This window comes from Rhipicephalus sanguineus, chromosome 2, assembly GCF_013339695.2.
Source record: "Rhipicephalus sanguineus isolate Rsan-2018 chromosome 2, BIME_Rsan_1.4, whole genome shotgun sequence".
Taxonomy (NCBI): Eukaryota; Metazoa; Arthropoda; class Arachnida; order Ixodida; family Ixodidae; genus Rhipicephalus; species Rhipicephalus sanguineus.
The window spans coordinates 57,902,928-57,919,843 of NC_051177.1; the positions used below are offsets into that span (position 1 = coordinate 57,902,928).

At 46.0% G+C, this 16,916-nt stretch overlaps 1 protein-coding gene across 1 annotated transcript; it reads left to right on the plus strand.

The window, feature by feature from the left end:
• The first annotated feature begins 4,400 nt into the window (after positions 1–4,400).
• LOC119383030 (leukocyte elastase inhibitor) lies at positions 4,401–9,419 on the plus strand. Its single transcript, XM_037650993.2, has 2 exons — positions 4,401–4,482; positions 7,722–9,419. The coding sequence occupies exon 2, from the start codon at positions 7,738–7,740 to the stop codon at positions 8,920–8,922; it is 1,185 nt and encodes a 394-aa protein (XP_037506921.1). The 5' UTR covers positions 4,401–4,482; positions 7,722–7,737; the 3' UTR covers positions 8,923–9,419.
• Positions 9,420–16,916: the final 7,497 nt, after the last annotated feature.

Consider the following 16,916-nt stretch of genomic DNA (forward strand, 5'->3'; position numbering starts at 1 on the left):
GATTTACTTATGTCTGTTACGTACAGGTACTACAGAAGCGCTCGTGCTGCTTCTTAGACAAAAGAGTTTGGTGAGGCCGGTCACTCATCACATCGGCATCGGTATGGGTATAAATGAGGCATCGGTGCAAATGAAAGACCACCCGCCGTGCTAAAAGCTGGCCAAAGTGTCCGGTATTCTTCTAAAAAGCAGGCATAGTGGCAGAAGACGTGATCAATACATCTTTCATTTCTTATCGCACTATCACAAGGAAGTCGACCGTTTCTACGAGACTACGAACTTTAAAAAAAAAAAGAAAACTTTGCAAGCTTATTACAGGTTTCCACAAGTCACGCTAAGTTCTCGTAAACTGATTTGTTCAGTAGCAAAGGAGTGGCATTGTCGTGCAACTCTGCAACGTTATCATTTCACAACTTACTGTACGGCGACTTAATATCACTCACACATTACTTTGTAAACACGTTCCTGCACAGGTGAAATATTTCCATTATGTCAACCTTGGTTTCTGTGTGCGTCACTTGAACTTGCTTATTCATCTCTGCTCCTCCACTTTCTTCGACTTCAGCCTTGTGCACGGGCTTAAGAAAATTAATACTTGATGAAAAAGTACCTGTACCCATTTAGAAGGGTAGGTAAATATTGTAAGGCAGCTACATCGTCTCCTGGGTGAATATGATTTGCGTTTTTAAACACGCTTCAACTTGACCAGGGGCGTAGCCAGAAATTTTTTTCGGGGGGGGGGGGTTCAACCATGCTTTATGTATATTCGTGCGTGCGTTTGTATGTGTGCGTGTATATATACGCAAGCAAAACTGAAATATTTCGGGGGGGGGGGGGGGTTGAATCCCCCCCCCTCCCTTGGCTACGCCCCTGAACTTGACAAGTGAAAGCACTAGAGCTTGGATAGCCAAACTATCTCGGCTGCTGTCAGGTAGTGACGCAAATAGGCGTGCTCAGAGTTCTCCATTAGAGGGGGACTCGGCCAACACCCCTCTCCCCTCCCCCCTAAGAAAATAAACTTCGTAATGGATGCAAGAATGAAAATGAAGCAATCACATTCTTCCCACAACGGCCTGCCTTTGGTACCCGGCTTTCTGTTGGTACAGGTGGGAAGCAAGCAGTTCTTGGAATGCAAGGTGCTCGGCCGCCATTATCGTCACAAACCCATGTGCAATGACGGCACAGGTCTGATTGAGTAATTGCAACTATTTCACACGTGTTGACTATTTTTGAAGGTGATTTTGCACGCATTGAAAGTTTCGCTCACAGATGTTTAGTGAAAACACTGGAAATAGAAGGTTATCATGTACAGAGGGGTCCACTGTTAAAGGGAACACTTACGTGCAGGGCATGTCTGGAGTTTTTTTATAGGAGGCGTTGGTCTGGATGTCGCTATCTTGCGAAAGGCGAGTGGCTTAGGTTCGCAAAGGCTACTGGCGTTTGACAGTTCTGACTCCTTTTGACAGACTATAGCGACGTGCACGAACAACGTTTTCGAATCCATTCACAGTTGGGGGACCAGCAACATGAAGGGTGCTCATTCTGGTGTTCCCATTAGCAGTGGACCGTACTGTACATATTTATGTTGTAATACCATACTTAATATTTCAAGACACGTGAGACCTGTGAGCCGTAAACAAGAAGTTGAGCGTCCACAAAGGGGCGAGGCCTCCAATAATTTGTACAGTACTTCGTAGTGGTATCAAACAAAAAAAGATTGTGTTGCAAGAGTCCGTGCGCAAAAAACAATGCAGAAAATTTTCATGTCCAGATCCTCTGTCTAGATATATAAGCCACGAATACTGATTCGCAATAACGTTAGCATTACTGCGCAATAATAGACATTTGAAGGTAGAGAAATCAGAACACTTACATGAATATTAACTATCCCTTGTTAAGTGTTTAATGACACGATGATGCAAGCATGACCTTACAGTTGAATAGAAAAACATAGTTACTCAAAATTAAAATAATTTCAGGCTTTCTCGTATTATAAAGGTTCCCGAACTTGGCACATCCATAACCACTTAAGGCTCCTACGCGGCTACTGGGTGAAAAACAAAAGGACACAACCAGCAAAACAAGCTGTGCTGCATAGCGTGCTCTTGGTAATTTTCGGGACCACAGCGCTAACGAGATCAGTGCGAAAATGAGGACAAGAACACGCGCTAACTTTTAAAATTTAGGAAGTTTGAAATTTATCGCTTGTCTTGTCGTCTTTCATGTACTCTTCGCTTTAGCGTTATGGTTCCAAAAACTGCTTCTAACCAACTATTCTAACAATCCGCACTCCTTGGTGTCTTTGATTTCGCTCGTAGCTACACCGGTATGCAAAGCCTTTGAACACTTGGAATGTAAGAGGTGCCACACAACAGGGCAGTACAGGTATTCTTCATGGATGTTTGTGTGAGTGGTATGCAATATTCGTGTTGCACTATTACTGTGCATGTTCGCATTGTGTGCGTGACCATGGAGAATGCGAGCCTGGCAGAAATAAGAGCCTGCTTGCTTCGAGCAATAGGCAACTCGGCTCGTCGCTTTGCGTACGTGGAATTTCCGACGAGAGAGCTGTGGTTTGCGAGGCACATGACTGAATGTCAACTTGTTTTCCCCTTCTATTGCTAACACGCATGCAACCTTGGTGTACAGGTTCGACTGACGCCACGTTTCGTGGATCCTGCCATAGCACTCCCACCACTTTATATATATATATGACATGTAGGGGCAGAGATGGCCCGCTTCTTCTGTGAGGAAGCTGACAAGAATGAAAGGAGATGTCTTTCAGGGTTTCTCGTCCACGCGTGTGAGACATTTCTTGCTTAAATATGTGTCCCTAGACTATTTCTACGTAGAAATAGTCTAAGATTGTGCTTGCCTCTGAAGTCTCTCGCCTGCACGGTGAGGCTCCTTAGAGCTTGCAAGCTATATTCGCTGTATTAAAAAGGCGTTGCAGTTAGAGTAGGCCATGATGGAGGTTGGAATGGGCCGCTGTGGGCCACACATTATGAGCGGGACTGAAGATTCATGCCTGGTACTTTTGTGTGTCAATCGAAAGCGCTGTCGCAGGGCTATACGGCCACTGCTTTAAAACGTGTAGTGCAACATCGTGCGCTCGGCAACGGAGGTCTGTTCAACTAAAAAAGGCTCACGAACAATTTTCGTCAGAAAATACGTAAAATAGACATGAACTTTCTCCTTGAGGATATAAGTTCAACATATTTCAACATATTCAACAAGTAAATTTCTTTCAAACGTGAAGTTTTAATACGCGTGAAATGACGCCTGTCACGAAATCTTTACTACACGAAGTTGAACAGTACAATTCAGAAATAATTTTAATATCCTGAGGATAAATCGTCTCCACCCACCTATACTGCGCACGGTGTAACTTCACCTTTTAGTGCAATATCTTTCATATAATCAAAAAATATCATAAAGGATCATGTTCAAGTATGCTATTCGAAGTTCGTTATCGAATATCAGTCGATGTCTCACTAAATCTTTCACTTCAATAACGACAAAAATGGCATTTAGCCTTTTTACTAATAACGCCCTAATCTTCAATAATCGTTGCTTCCGTCAACTACGGCAACGAAGGCCGCGCCGTCTGCAAACCCAAGAGACATGACGTGCATCTCGTAAACTCCACGTGCATTACTGACCAGCTGGAGCTCTTGCAAAGTTTGGACCGAAGAAAGACAATGAGAAAAATAAACGAAACTAGGCACGTCACAAGTCTCCGGGGAAGGCGACGACGTTTCCAAATATCCTGGCACAGCTCGGCATCCTGCCCTAATTGGTCTAGTTGTAAGCATCGCGCGGCTCGAGCAACGACATGCACCGATAAAATGGAGCAAATGCCAGCTCGCTGGAAGGATGTGCACGTGTGCCGTACGAGACGCTGATTCGTCCGGCCCCGCAGAACCGCCTCGCTAGGCGATAAGGAGGACGGCTATAGAGTGTTCTTTTTTTTTTCTTACTCCGGCTACAGTGACGTTGGCGCAATGGTTGTTTTGAGCGACCGACGGTTCAAGCGTGGCAGCCATATCAGCGTCCTAACCGCAGCACAGAAAATGAGCAGCTTCCGTCAAGACTGCTTCGCGCGACGCGATAGCCGGCCAAGGCTTCATCCATCTCATTTGCCTCCCGCACGAAGCGGTTATCAAGGTCTCTGCCATGCAGAGGGCGCACGTACAGACTTTGGTGTCGTTCAAGGTTCTTCAAACAAGAACGCGGAGATGGAAACTGAAGTTAATGAAAGTGGTCGAACAATAGATGTCGCTGAAGCCAAAAGTTTCGGCAAAAGTGATTGTAAGCGTTAGGGCGTGAGCCCTGGCGCTGCACTTGCTGTCCAGGCAAGTCCCCTTGTCCGAAGGTTGGCTCCAGTAATGTCTATAGTTCACTTCAAGGCTCAAATTCTTGATTGACATTCTTGATGAAGGGTCACACCCTTCAAGGTTCACTTCTTCATCAACCTATATAGTTCCCTTCAAGTTCTCTGTTAGTTTTCGAGTATCTTTAATAATAGTTCGTTAGGTGGCTCTGTTCGCGTTGGGGCCTGAGAGAAGTGAAGCTTTAAAACATAGCTGAAAAAAAAGTTTGCCCCATATGAAATAAAAAAGGGCAGAAACTAAGTGTGAATAAGGAGGAATGAGCTTTAAACATGCCAAAAGAAAATAAAGTTTATTGAAGTATATATAAAAGAAGACAGCCGACTGGAACACAAGTAAACCCATTGTGTTGACCCCGCGTTACCGAAGATCCAATGACTGAATAAACGCATGCGGTGTGTTTATGTGCTAATTGAGTGGTATGATGTGATGAGAGCAGGAAAAGTGAACCGAGCGCAGCCATAAAAAAGTTAAAAAAAATATTTCGAGCTTTACGTCAGAGTTACAGTATCAGGACCCGTACGGACAAGAAGTTCTTACACTATAAGTGGAGTATCACATCCTCCTTTTGGACATGTTATTAACGAAGGCGCATGCCAACGACAAAGGGGCCTTAGTAACCAACATCTTCGCATATTTCACCCTAGACGTTACAAAAAGGAAGCATAGGGTGCGGTGTGCGCTGTTGCACATACTTGTGTATTGAAATAGGTACATCGTAGGAAAAGAGCGAGCTACACGCGCCTTGCTATTGCGGTGATTGTTGCATATTGAACTCGTGCCTACTAATGACGAATGCGAGGCGATTCGTGTGGCACCTCGTCGCCTGCCACCCGCATGACAACGTTGCCCTGGAAACCACCTTAGGCTATCAGTCGAGGTCCCACGTGACAGCTTCGGTCCATGCTGGTGAAGGTGAACGTTTACTGTGTGTTTACTGACATCCGTTTACAGTGGCTCGAATTTGCGGCGTAAACTGGCTGCCCGCCTAAACCGTGCAGGAGACTTCCGAGCCCCCGTTTCTTCCCTACATGGCTCACATAAGTTCATTTATCTCTTTGTTCTATCCCTTTCCCGCACCCCTTAGTGCAGGGTAGCAAATCGGATGCTACAGTTCTGGTTGACTTCCCTGCCTTTCTCTCGTTTTATTATTTCTCTCGCTCTCTCTGTTCTACTGTTAATATATGTAAGAACTGTTATGCCTGCTTATTTGGTTTTACAATTCTGTTGCCCTGCTTTTCTCGGTGAGAAACAGCGGTGGACGCGAAAAAATATTAAGCAAAAAAAAAAGATATTTCTCATGTCACCGGCGTGGACAGTTCTTGGAATTTACTTGGCTCGTGGAGAGTCAAGCCTTCCTTCACTACCGAAATCTAATAAGCGCGCGTCTCGACGCCAGCGTGCCGCCAACGCGCTGACTTGAGCGACGTCCGCCTCGCGAGCTTATTTCCACGGCGGCAGCGCACGGCCGACGGTGACGAGCAGCAAGCGAGGCAGCTGTTGCTTACTAGCGTCCCCTCCTCCTAGAACGATCGCCGAGCGGCAGACGGCAGCGATTTTTTGCCTCGCGGGCCCGCCCGTTCGCATGTACAGGCAGCAGCTGGAGACGTTGCTACAACCGGGCTGTATTCTAGGAAAGGAAGACACTCCTCGTCTCGTGGTCCGCTGCTGTGGCCACTGCAGAAGGTAGACAAGCGTGCGCATCGTTTTGCGGGCGTGGAAAGAAAGTCTTAAAACGCCCACGAAATTTCGCGCGTCGAAGGAAAGGTGTGCGACCTATAAAAAGCGAGTCTATATAGCCACTTCTGAAAGTGTTACCGTCGTCTCTTGCGCGCCGCGGCTGCATCACCGCACTTTACCTGTAGTGACTGTAGTGGCCCAGAAGTCAAGTCCTGTGCTGTGCCTAAAGTGTCTTCAGAAGTTGAAGCTCTGATTTCTGTTCAGCGCAAGAAATACCTACCCAAAATCACGGACATGTGTCGGAGGCAATATTGAGTGTGAGTGTCTGGTGTACAAATTTGTTCGTGATGGACGGCTGTGGTTATGTGCCCTGCGTTGATGCGAGGAGTGTCGTGTGCCAGCGAGCTGCGAAAAATCTTGAATGATGTGAAATTTGAATGCAACGAAGTTTCTGTCATGACCAGAGAAAGATACTGAGGCGGTATGACGGTGATTTGGTGAACGATGTAGAAGACAATGGTGAACACGCAAGTGTGACGTGCATATTACTTTAAGTTTACTTCCCTGCGCGCAAGTCTTAAAGGCCTAATACACTTTATTGCTCTTCCACTTACGCTAAAAGAGTAGCGTGAAAATCATTCAAAACAGTTGGACCTCGTAAAGTTCTTCAAAGCCTCATCAGTGGGGTAGTCAATGTTTGGACTACCGGAAGACAGATGTTTATTTTAGCGAAGGCACACTACAACCAAGAATTAAAGAATGATGTATCGCTTAATAACCTTCGTTAATGAGGTGGCCCTTGGACTAGAATTTTGTGCAAGCACAAAGAACAGTGAAAACGCAACTCTCAGAAAGCAGTAAGTACCGATTCTAAACAGGCTGCTAAGTTTCAAGTTTTACAGCGATGACTTACTTATCGTTAGTGTGGGAACTTATCAGCTGCCAGCATCATTGGCACCGTGATCTCAATTATGCTATTTTAGTAGGAAATTCTGAGAGATTAAGTCTTAGCTATCTTCACGCTTTCGGGCATTGGAAATGCACTTTTATGTGACACTTCAACAGACACATAGCCGCAAATAGTAATAGAGGACTGAAGTACACACTCTTTATGGCTTCTTACCAGTATTTCAGGTTTTAGGCTCGGTTAAGTGATGAAGTCTGGTACTTTTTCTTTGCAATCGTTGGGCCGAGCAGCTAGTTATTGTTCCGATTCAGTCTTAACAAATATGGAAGAAGAAGCACCACGTACAATAAAGTGCGTTTTTATTAACAGAAAGGACACAGCAGTGGTCACATTATTATAACCCCCTGCCCCTCTCTCCATTTAAGCTTATCGATTGTTCCTTTAACACCATTGCTTTAACATCAGCTGCACTCTTCACTTTTGCGAAATGATCATAGCGTGATATAACAGCCCTGCCCATGAAAAACAATCATAACTCTGAATCACGGACTCACGCGGCGAATAAATAGATTAACAAAAAATGGGTATAGCTCCAATAAACCAATGTTAATAAATCGTGCCCAACATCGGAACTAGTCTTTGTCCAAAACGCCGCCGTGGAGGTGTTAGAATTCATGCTTCCCGAAAGCAGAATTGCCCCAACGGTCCACTTTAAAATGACTTTCCTTCTTTACAGGATCGAGGCGCATTGGCTAAACTATGACGCTGGGAATCCTCGTGCTTCTTTACTGGACGTGTGTGACATGCATGTGCAGTGCGGACGATGTGGCGGGCTCGACAAACTTGGCACTGGGCCTCTTCCAGCAGCTTTCGGCTGACACCTCGGACAACGTTCTCTTCTCTCCTTTCGGCGTATCTGTGTTGCTGGAAATCCTTTCAGCCGGTACCAAAGGAGACACAGGCAAAGAGATTGAGAGTGCGTTCGGCTCCGATACAGCCGCAGTGAAACGAGACATCGAGAGCGCGTTCAAAGAAATGTGCTCAAGCGCGCCGAGTTCCGGTCGGAAATCCCCTATGTCGCTGGGAAATCTGCTCGCGGTGAAGAAGGGCTTAAAGTCAAAACTTCTGCCCCAGTTCCTGAAGTTTCTTAAGGACGGTGGACCTTTCTCTACATTAGTGGATGAGCTGGACGACAATCTGGCCAACAGGTCGAACAACTGGGTCAGTAACCAGACGAAAGGTCAAATAACCAAAATACTGGACGGCGACAGCACTGAGGACGATGCGAAGATGCTCCTACTGAACGCCATACACTTCAAGGGCGACTGGAAGGAGAAGTTTGAGAAACAGCTCGCTTACAACGGTACATTCAAGAACTACGGCGGCAGTGACACGCCGACAATGTTTATGTTCAAGAGAAGGCACTTCGAATACGCGCTGGATGCCACCTTGAAGACGCACGTGATCTCGCTACCTTACAGGGACGTCAAAGCGCGGTTCGTCCTCTTGGTTCCACTCAAGCGCGCCGGAGCTCAGACGCTGGCAAGCCTCCTGACCGCTTCCGAATGGAATCGCATCCTGGGAACGTTGAGAAACACGAGCGTAGCCCTGTCGATGCCGAAATTCGACCTCTCCAAGAAGTACAACCTCATGAAGCCGTTGCAGTACCTTGGTATCAAAAAGATATTCACTGACAAGGCCGATCTTTCTGGCATGATGGGGACGGGTGACCTCTTCGTCTCCGCGATCGAACAGGTTTCGAAGCTGAGGCTGGACGAAGAAGGAAGCGAGGCTGACAGCGCGACGTTGTTGAGGATCTCGGGAAAGGCGGCCGAAGAAGGAGAGTCGGTCGTCGCCGATCACCCGTTCATATTCGCGGTGACGGCCGGGAGACGGGACGACATTCTGTTCATGGGACAAGTCAACAAGCTACCCGTAACGTGATGCTCGTTCGCGAGTGACAGTGAACTTTCTCGCACCGTACACTCTCAGATCTGATTAAAGTGTTCACGGCGCCCCGTCCCAGCAGGGAGCTTGGCATGGGAGAGACGCAAGCCCTTGCCGAAGGTGAAACCTCGTGAGAAGCGAAACACTCCTGGTTTCGTTTTGGGCTCAGTCTCGTGCCGTTCTTTACCCCTCTATAATCGAACAATGAAAGTCGTATCAGGGTCCTTCAATGCCTACTTTTCGGAAAGTATCGAAGGATCCTAGTTGTACTTTAGGCATATCGCAAGCAGCATGTCCGCAAAGTGCGCTTATGACTCTCGTGCTGATCTGACTAAAAAAAAAAAGAAAAGCCATCGTGGAATTGTCTCAGCTATCTGCGCCACCTCATTTGCCAGCAGGACAAAGAAAAGCTTCGTTTATTCGCAATGAAACGCGACCGCCAACGGTGTCTTTTGAAAACTCTGTTTACTGTGACAGTCAAAACGGCGGCGGAACCGAACGATACCGCGCAAAAATAAAATTGTGGGGAGGAAGGAGGTATAAGCGTACAAAAATGAACGTTTAATCTTACTTCACACACACAAGCTTATGTATGGCACACTATGTTGGCAATACCCATTTTTATGTGGGAACGTGTGCTTGTTTGAAATGAAAGCCTGCTCTGTTACAATTTCGAAATTAGTGCGCCCAATGCCGCCGAACGCCAGTTACCACAGCCTTCGGCCTTTATATTGACTCATGTGTGGCGAAAAAAGGCTTGAGAATGGAGTCTTATTTAGGTAAAACCCTGAAATATGCTTAATTTTCTAAATGAAACACTTGCTAGAAAAGTGCGAGGTTTGCACGTTAGACTTGCTACGGAAAACATTTTTACGGTACGGAAGGTGCATAGACAGCGCTAGTAACGTTGGATAATACTTTCATTCAGCGCCTTCATTCGTGCAGCGTTTCTGTAGTTACGGCCAGATGAGGGCACTCCTGCGGATTAGGATACGCGAAATTTCGAAGTGCACGCGCACGTTTTCAGCCACGCGCCACGCATATCTTTTCCGACACACCCAACAGCTCATCGAACAAAGTGTGTTGCTTGTTTGTAGACGTAAATAAAGAGTCGTATACACACACTTTGATGCTTTAAAATCCTTCTTTTACATTTGCTTCCGTTTGCATCGGCGAGGAGCTAGTGACACCTTGCGCAGAACAGGTAAAAACGCAAGATTGATCCGCCTCACCTACATACGCGCTCGCGAGAGGGCGCCATGTACCGTAGCAGCAAAGCAGCAGCCGTGAGACCAGCCTCTTGGCGCCAATCCGCGCCTACCGTTAACGGTTTGAAACGCATCATAATGCTTAACGTTAGGCCCATAATGCTTAACATAACGAAACTTAGTACGCGTTATCTATGTGGGAGCAGTGAGCGGATTCGAGAGAGCTGACTGAGATAAAAGGGAGAGCTTTGAGTCTGCGAGACGCCCCCTCATTCTGGCATCCCGTGGGCGTGAAACTGCCTGTGCTTACAACGGCATATGACGAAATAACGGGCTATTTTCCGATGAACAAAGAGAGTCAGATGGAGTATTGAAGGTGCTACTAATCGCACCACGCATTATAGTACGAATGCAAACGTCGTTTTATTAGAATTAGGAATAATAGGTCGTACTACTGGGCCTCATAACGTGCGCAGGGTTCCGCTTTAAGGGGGTCAAAGTTTCATCGCAGCACCCCCTCCCCCACCTTCCCCTCTGTTGGTCAGTCCAAGAGACAACATGCTCCACGATGGATGAAAGAATGAAAATGAAGCTATGACATGCTTCTCACAATGGCCTGCCTTTGGTCCCCGGCTTTCCGGCAGTAAAGATGAGCAGTAAACAGTTCTTCTAATGCAATGTGAGGGGCTTCGGCTGCCATTATCGTCCAAAACCTGCATGGCATAACCCTGCTCTTTAAACAATAACGGGACAGGTCCAACAGCGTAAAGTATGGGGCAGACTTTGCGTCTCTTAAATGATCAGGGAAGAGGGGTGGCGCTACCTCTTCCCCCCTTGCGCACGCTGATGATGGCCTTATGCCAAACTCATGGAATGGGTTCAACGGAAGAAATTAACTACAAGCCAAATATTACGAATGTATAAAAATTGCGCAGAACCTGACAGAAATAAGAGTGGCCTGCAGCTCAAACACCTCACTTAATACATATTTAATTCATTTAAATATTACAGATGCGGACTTATGATCAAGACGTAGTGCAATTCGAACAAGCAATAATTTTATAGGTTTATTCGAAATCGCTTACCCGTTTCTTTTCTGAGCGTAGCGCATGAATTCTAAGCGATTCTGTCGGTATGCATCCACAGGAAAGTTTGCACGCTGGACGCGTTCGTAAGTATGAACTGGCCACTGAAAGTTCGCGAATTTCGCTTGTATTTATTAAGATCTTCGAACCATTCGTAATTATAATAATGATGATGATGATAACAACTTTATTGTTCCGCCAGAAAAGGAGGCCCCCTACTCCCCGTCCTCGGCACACAGGCCTAGGCAACGGGGGCCGGCACCTCCGCGATTAGAAGCAGGCGAAGAGGTCTTGACTCCTCGCGGCTTCTTCCGCCAGGCGGATGGCTTGTTGCTGTGAAGCGGGTTCCTCGCTCCGCAGCAGGGCTTCCCAGGCCTCTCTAAAATTCTTGTATATACGTCACCATGGATGTATCCAGAAATACTTTTTTCGGGGACGGGAGAGGGGGGGGGGGGAGTCCGACCCCCTGTATGTATGTTCGCGCGTGTGTTTCTTTGAGATGCGCTTATATATGCACACACATTATGTAAAAATACCGGGGGGGGGGTAGTGTTGAACACCCAAACCACGCCCGATGGTTGCGCCGCTGTATGTCACAATTATTCTGGCGAAGAGTTTGGTTGTTGTAGCTCTATGGATACACGACGGAAGGTTATTATGACTTCCGTTTTCACTGAGCATACTATCACTTACATTTTTTGCGATCCTCGCTGGTATGGCATGACTTAGGTCGCAACGACGCGGTAGGTACCCGTTTCCAAAAAAGCGCACTTTTATACCTAAGCTTGAATGCGACAGAAGAATAAAACAGCGAAAAGAATAAAGAAAAAGCAATGTCAGAAGTCCACAGTGATCCGCAAGCGTTTAAATTTAGACGCTTGGAAGAGCTTGTGTCACTTTATGACATAGTTGGCATCATGGAAAAAAAAAAACGCGAACAGAAGCGAAGAGGGGGCAGGACGAGCGCTGACTTCAAGCTGAAACTCATTACACAGAATAACGAAAAATGATAGCAAGAGTCCGCGAAACGCCTGAGCTCGCACATTCGCTAAACGCCGAGAAAAACGTACCGGATTTTGCCGGCAGAATAACTGCACTCTAGAACAGAAGCATCAAGGGTTGGCAAAGCACGTGTCGCCATTTCCCTTGATTAGGATAAGCTCAACTATTAATTCGTTTCTTGGGCTTTAAGTATGCTAAAACCACGGTCTGATTATGAGGCACGGCGCATAGTAGGGGGCTCCGGATTAACTTGACAGGCGAGTGTTTTTACGTGCTGCTAACCGAAAAAGAAGTGCACCAACGATTTTGTATTTCGTCCCAATTACCCGCCACTGTGTTCTAGTGGTTACGGTGGTTATGATGCTCGACTGCTGACCCGAAGGTCGCGGGAGTGAATGCTGTCCGCGGCGGCCGCATTTCGATGGAAGCGAAATGCTGGAGGCCCGTGTACTTTGAAACTTTGAAACTTTATTTGTTTCCAACATTCGGGATGCTGAGGGCCATGGTCAAAAAGCCTCTAATGGGCTTGACTGGAACCACAATCCCTTACAAATGGGCGGCATAGGCAACATGTTTATTACGATGAAAATGTACAAACGAAGCAAACAATCTTAGTGACAGTTTCTACAAGTCTAATAAACAGGGGCGTAGCCAGAAATTTTTTTCGGGGGGGGGGGGGGTTCAACCATACTTTGTGTATGTTCGTGCGTGCGTTTGTATGTGTGCGTGTATATATACGCAAGCAAAACTGAAAAATTTCGGGGGGGGGTTTGAACCCCCCCAACCCCCCCCCCTTGGCTACGCCCCTGCTAATAAAGCATAAAGATTGAAAATGATAAAGTCCAAATGTCAAAATATTAGATTTAGGTGCACGCGTTAAAGAAAACCAGATATTCAAAATTTCCGGAGCCTTTCACTACGGCGTCCCTTGTAATCATATTGCGGTTTTGGGATGTGGAACCCCACCAATTGTTATTTATTCCCAATAGAGATGCGGTCGCCTTGGCCGGAACCGAACGTGCGACCTCGTGCATAGCGGGGCAGCGCCATAGCAACAAGCAACATGGCAGGTCTTGACTTCCATTATATCTCTCTTAGCTGATCAGCGTGCTCGCAAACAACCGAGGCATCTGATAATATCGGCTAGCACTCACATTCACGGCAGTGCAACCCGCTGTAAGGAACAGGCATTCCCATTGAGCGAGCGTGTATGTCTTGCGTGACGAAAGGTGTTTTGTGCCCAAACTCGATAGGCATGATCGATCAACTTTTTGAATAGAATAACGATGAATCATTCCCCAACTTAGCCAATAATCGGCGAATCTAGTTGTATGGGAGGTGGAGAAAAGATAAAAAAGAACGCGACTGTGTAGCGGTCTTATAAACCATATTTACTTCGTTAAATAGTAAATTGGCTCTTCCACAAGTGATTCGTTTGTGTAACAATCTGTCAGATGATCTCGCATCAGAGCGAGACCGCGCAAAGTTCTTGAACAATCTTAAAAAAAAATATTTATGCATCGAAACCTGATGTATGGCATTTTCACATTCAATCGTGCCTATAGTACTGTTACCAATATGTTTTTTTTATTTTTTTCGGCAGTATTTTTTTCCTTTGTGTAGATTTATTTGCGGAAAACACTCTTGTCAGTTTTCGTTTTCTGTTGCACTGTTTTTGCTTAATGAGTTACCTTTATATTATCTTTTGTATAACACCTTCATACACCATACCTTGCTTTTTTAGTATATGTTACGCATTTATGATCGTGAGTACAGTTGCATCTTCTGCACTAATCAATGTCTTACCGATGTATATCTATATCTAATATGTATTTGCTGCATTGCCCCCCTTACAGAATGCCCCACGAGGGCCCTGCAAGGTACTAATAAATGAATAAATAAATAAACAAATAAATAAATAAATAAATAGAATTCGTGCTAATGAATAGTCCAGAGACAAACAGCATACGAAGTAAAGTCAAACAAGACATATTAAGAGAATGACGGAGACCTGAAATGATGAAAAATTGTCAAACGAGGAGTGCTGCCGGGGTGTCGTGGAACAGTTAATGCCGCTATGACGTAGCACTTATTGAGTGATTATAATGAGATTCATAACCTGGGTTCAAATCCACCAACGCCAAGAGAAGCTTTATTTTCTTTTATACATTGATTTCTTTATAGCGATGCTCAACTCACATGACAGAGGGACGGACGGACGGACAGTTTTCTCCTTGAGTCGACATCGAAATGCTCACGTATTTAGTAGCCCTTTCCAGGACAAGGACAAGACGTGAAGCCGAGATGGAGGATTGTACACGTTATGAAAATTTATACTTTGCGAATACAAGCCCCCACGCTCCGAAGGCGTGTGCCTTAACCAATGGGCTGAACACCTTTTCATTATTTCCAGTCTTCGACGTATGTACGCAGATAACGGACTAAAACGGACTTGTCCGTAGAAAACGGACTTGTCTTGTGGTTAGTGCTGTTTCCCGTTTTATGTAGACATGTACCAACCGACCCAAATAAACACTCCAGTGCAGTTCACAGTCGACATATGTAAGGACACGAATTTCATGAGAAAGTACACATTAGTGGACATCAGTTACTGCGGCGTGATACTGTTTTTTTTAAGAATTTCTTGAGTGCTGTCAGGGATTCGGTTCTGGCCAGTCCCTCGTGTACAGGCTGTTGCGAGTTCGGTACTTTGATACTGCTGCATACATTGACCATAATATGCACGAGCCGGTCGGGCATTCTCATCACGATTGTAGCCCTCCATTGTTGATCAGATGTATGCAAATAGATGATGACGAAGGACTCCCGTACGACCAGATCATGCTTAGGTGGGCTTCCACTGTACAGATGGCTAAAACCTATACTATGGCAGAACGTCAATATATCTGAATCATATGAGTGCGTTATACAGGCTGTTCAAAGCAAATAAAAAAAGAAAACACTTTCTATGAAAGCTTCATTGAATTTCGTAGTAGTGGAATAGACGCCCTTTCGAGAACAATATGTAAGGCAATCATGGAGGATTGTTAAACATCAGGAAAATTTAGACTTTACCAAAATTTAATGCCGAACTTTGCGTAAGTCTCGCGATGCCGCTTATGTGGGGCCGTTCCAGACGCTGACGAACGCTGGGAAGGAGATGACAGACGCCATGCTGATGCCGGCCGAAAACAACGTTCGAGGGAAGGCAGCAACTTCCTATAAAACTCTTTGCATCGCATAAACTCCCAAAGGAGATTCTGTGTGCATTTCTCGTTCGTTCGTTCATTCATTCATTCATTCATTCATTCATTCATTCATTCATTCATTCATTCATTCATTCATTCATTGCTATGAACACCGCCACTCGCAATGCAGCGGCCGTGCTATGGCTATCAGTGTTTCTTTTGGTCGAACTTGGCTTGCCCCTTCCTTGGTGAGGAATTCGTAGCAGACATTCCAGGCTTTTTCTTTATATTGCAGATGTTTGCCTAAAGGATAAAGTGCAAACTGAATTTATTTTTCGCAGCACTTTTTATAGTGTAAATTACAAGTAAGGCTATTTCGACAGGCAGCCGAACTCTGAAATATGACCAGATCAACCACAGAGGCTTTTCAGGATGAGTTAAACGAAGTGTGGCCTTTAAATCTTGGCTCCATCGACACCATCTACTGAGTCGTACATTCGGGCTCCATGCACAGTGCCGTTGTAGCGGCACTCTTTCTGTGAGCTACAGGGACGGCATATTGCTCTGCCATAGTAAAGTAGAAGTGCATGGTACTCCAAATTGTTCACCTTTTGTTCTAAACACAGGCCTTCGATAGCCTAGTACAATTACATAGGCGTGCGCACAGGGGGAGCGCCCCCCTCCCCTAATCACCTGAGAGGGGGGGCGCGAAATCTTCCCCGTACATTGACCCTTCTATTCACCTAAGAAGGGGGGGGGGCGCAAAATCTGCCCCATACATTGGCTTAGTAGGGTGGGGGGGGGGGCGCTGCGATGAACCTTTGCCCCCCCTGATGAGGAACCCTGCGCACGCCTATGGACATTTATACTGTGTTTTGAGAATGTTCGGTTTGCCGCGTGTTTTTGGAGCTCTTTGAAGAGCATGTCAGATTACCGGGTGCTTGCCCAACCACACAGAAAAGCGAAGCCCATTGTTTCGGTGGCTTCCGTGGCTCTTTGTCCGGTGGCATTGAATATGTGAATGCAGTAAAGGTCCTCGGTGTATACTTTAAGGACGGGGAGGTCGCCAAAAAGAATTAACATGATTCAGTAGGTAGAGCAACGCGAGCCTTCGCCTACGCCGCTGACTTCAATTTTCGCTTGCTGCAAAAGTTACGGTGGTCAAAACCAAAGCGTGCGCATACGCTTTCTATATCGGGCACATAGCGCTCGTACCACAACGTTTTGTAAGCCGCCTTGCTTCGTTGGTTGGGCCTTCCTCTGGGACGGGAAGACACCGCGAATTCAACAAAAGTTTCTGAAACTTTGAAAAAGTTGTGGAGGACTCAGCCTGTCAGATGTTACGACGTTTACAAGGCACTGGCTTCTAAAACAGTTTACAAATTGTTTCAGGAAAATGATTATTTTGGTCGTATTATTGTACTGGACCGCAACTCTTCGAGCGACATTCACATCCGAGAGGTACTGGGGGCCACAAGCAGAACACCCGCATGCCTTTTGTAAAGCAG

Coding starts and splice junctions, on each gene's coding strand:
- LOC119383030 (XM_037650993.2), top strand. CDS start 7,738: ATGACGCTGGGAATCCTCGTGCTTCTTTACTGGACGTGTGTGACATGC.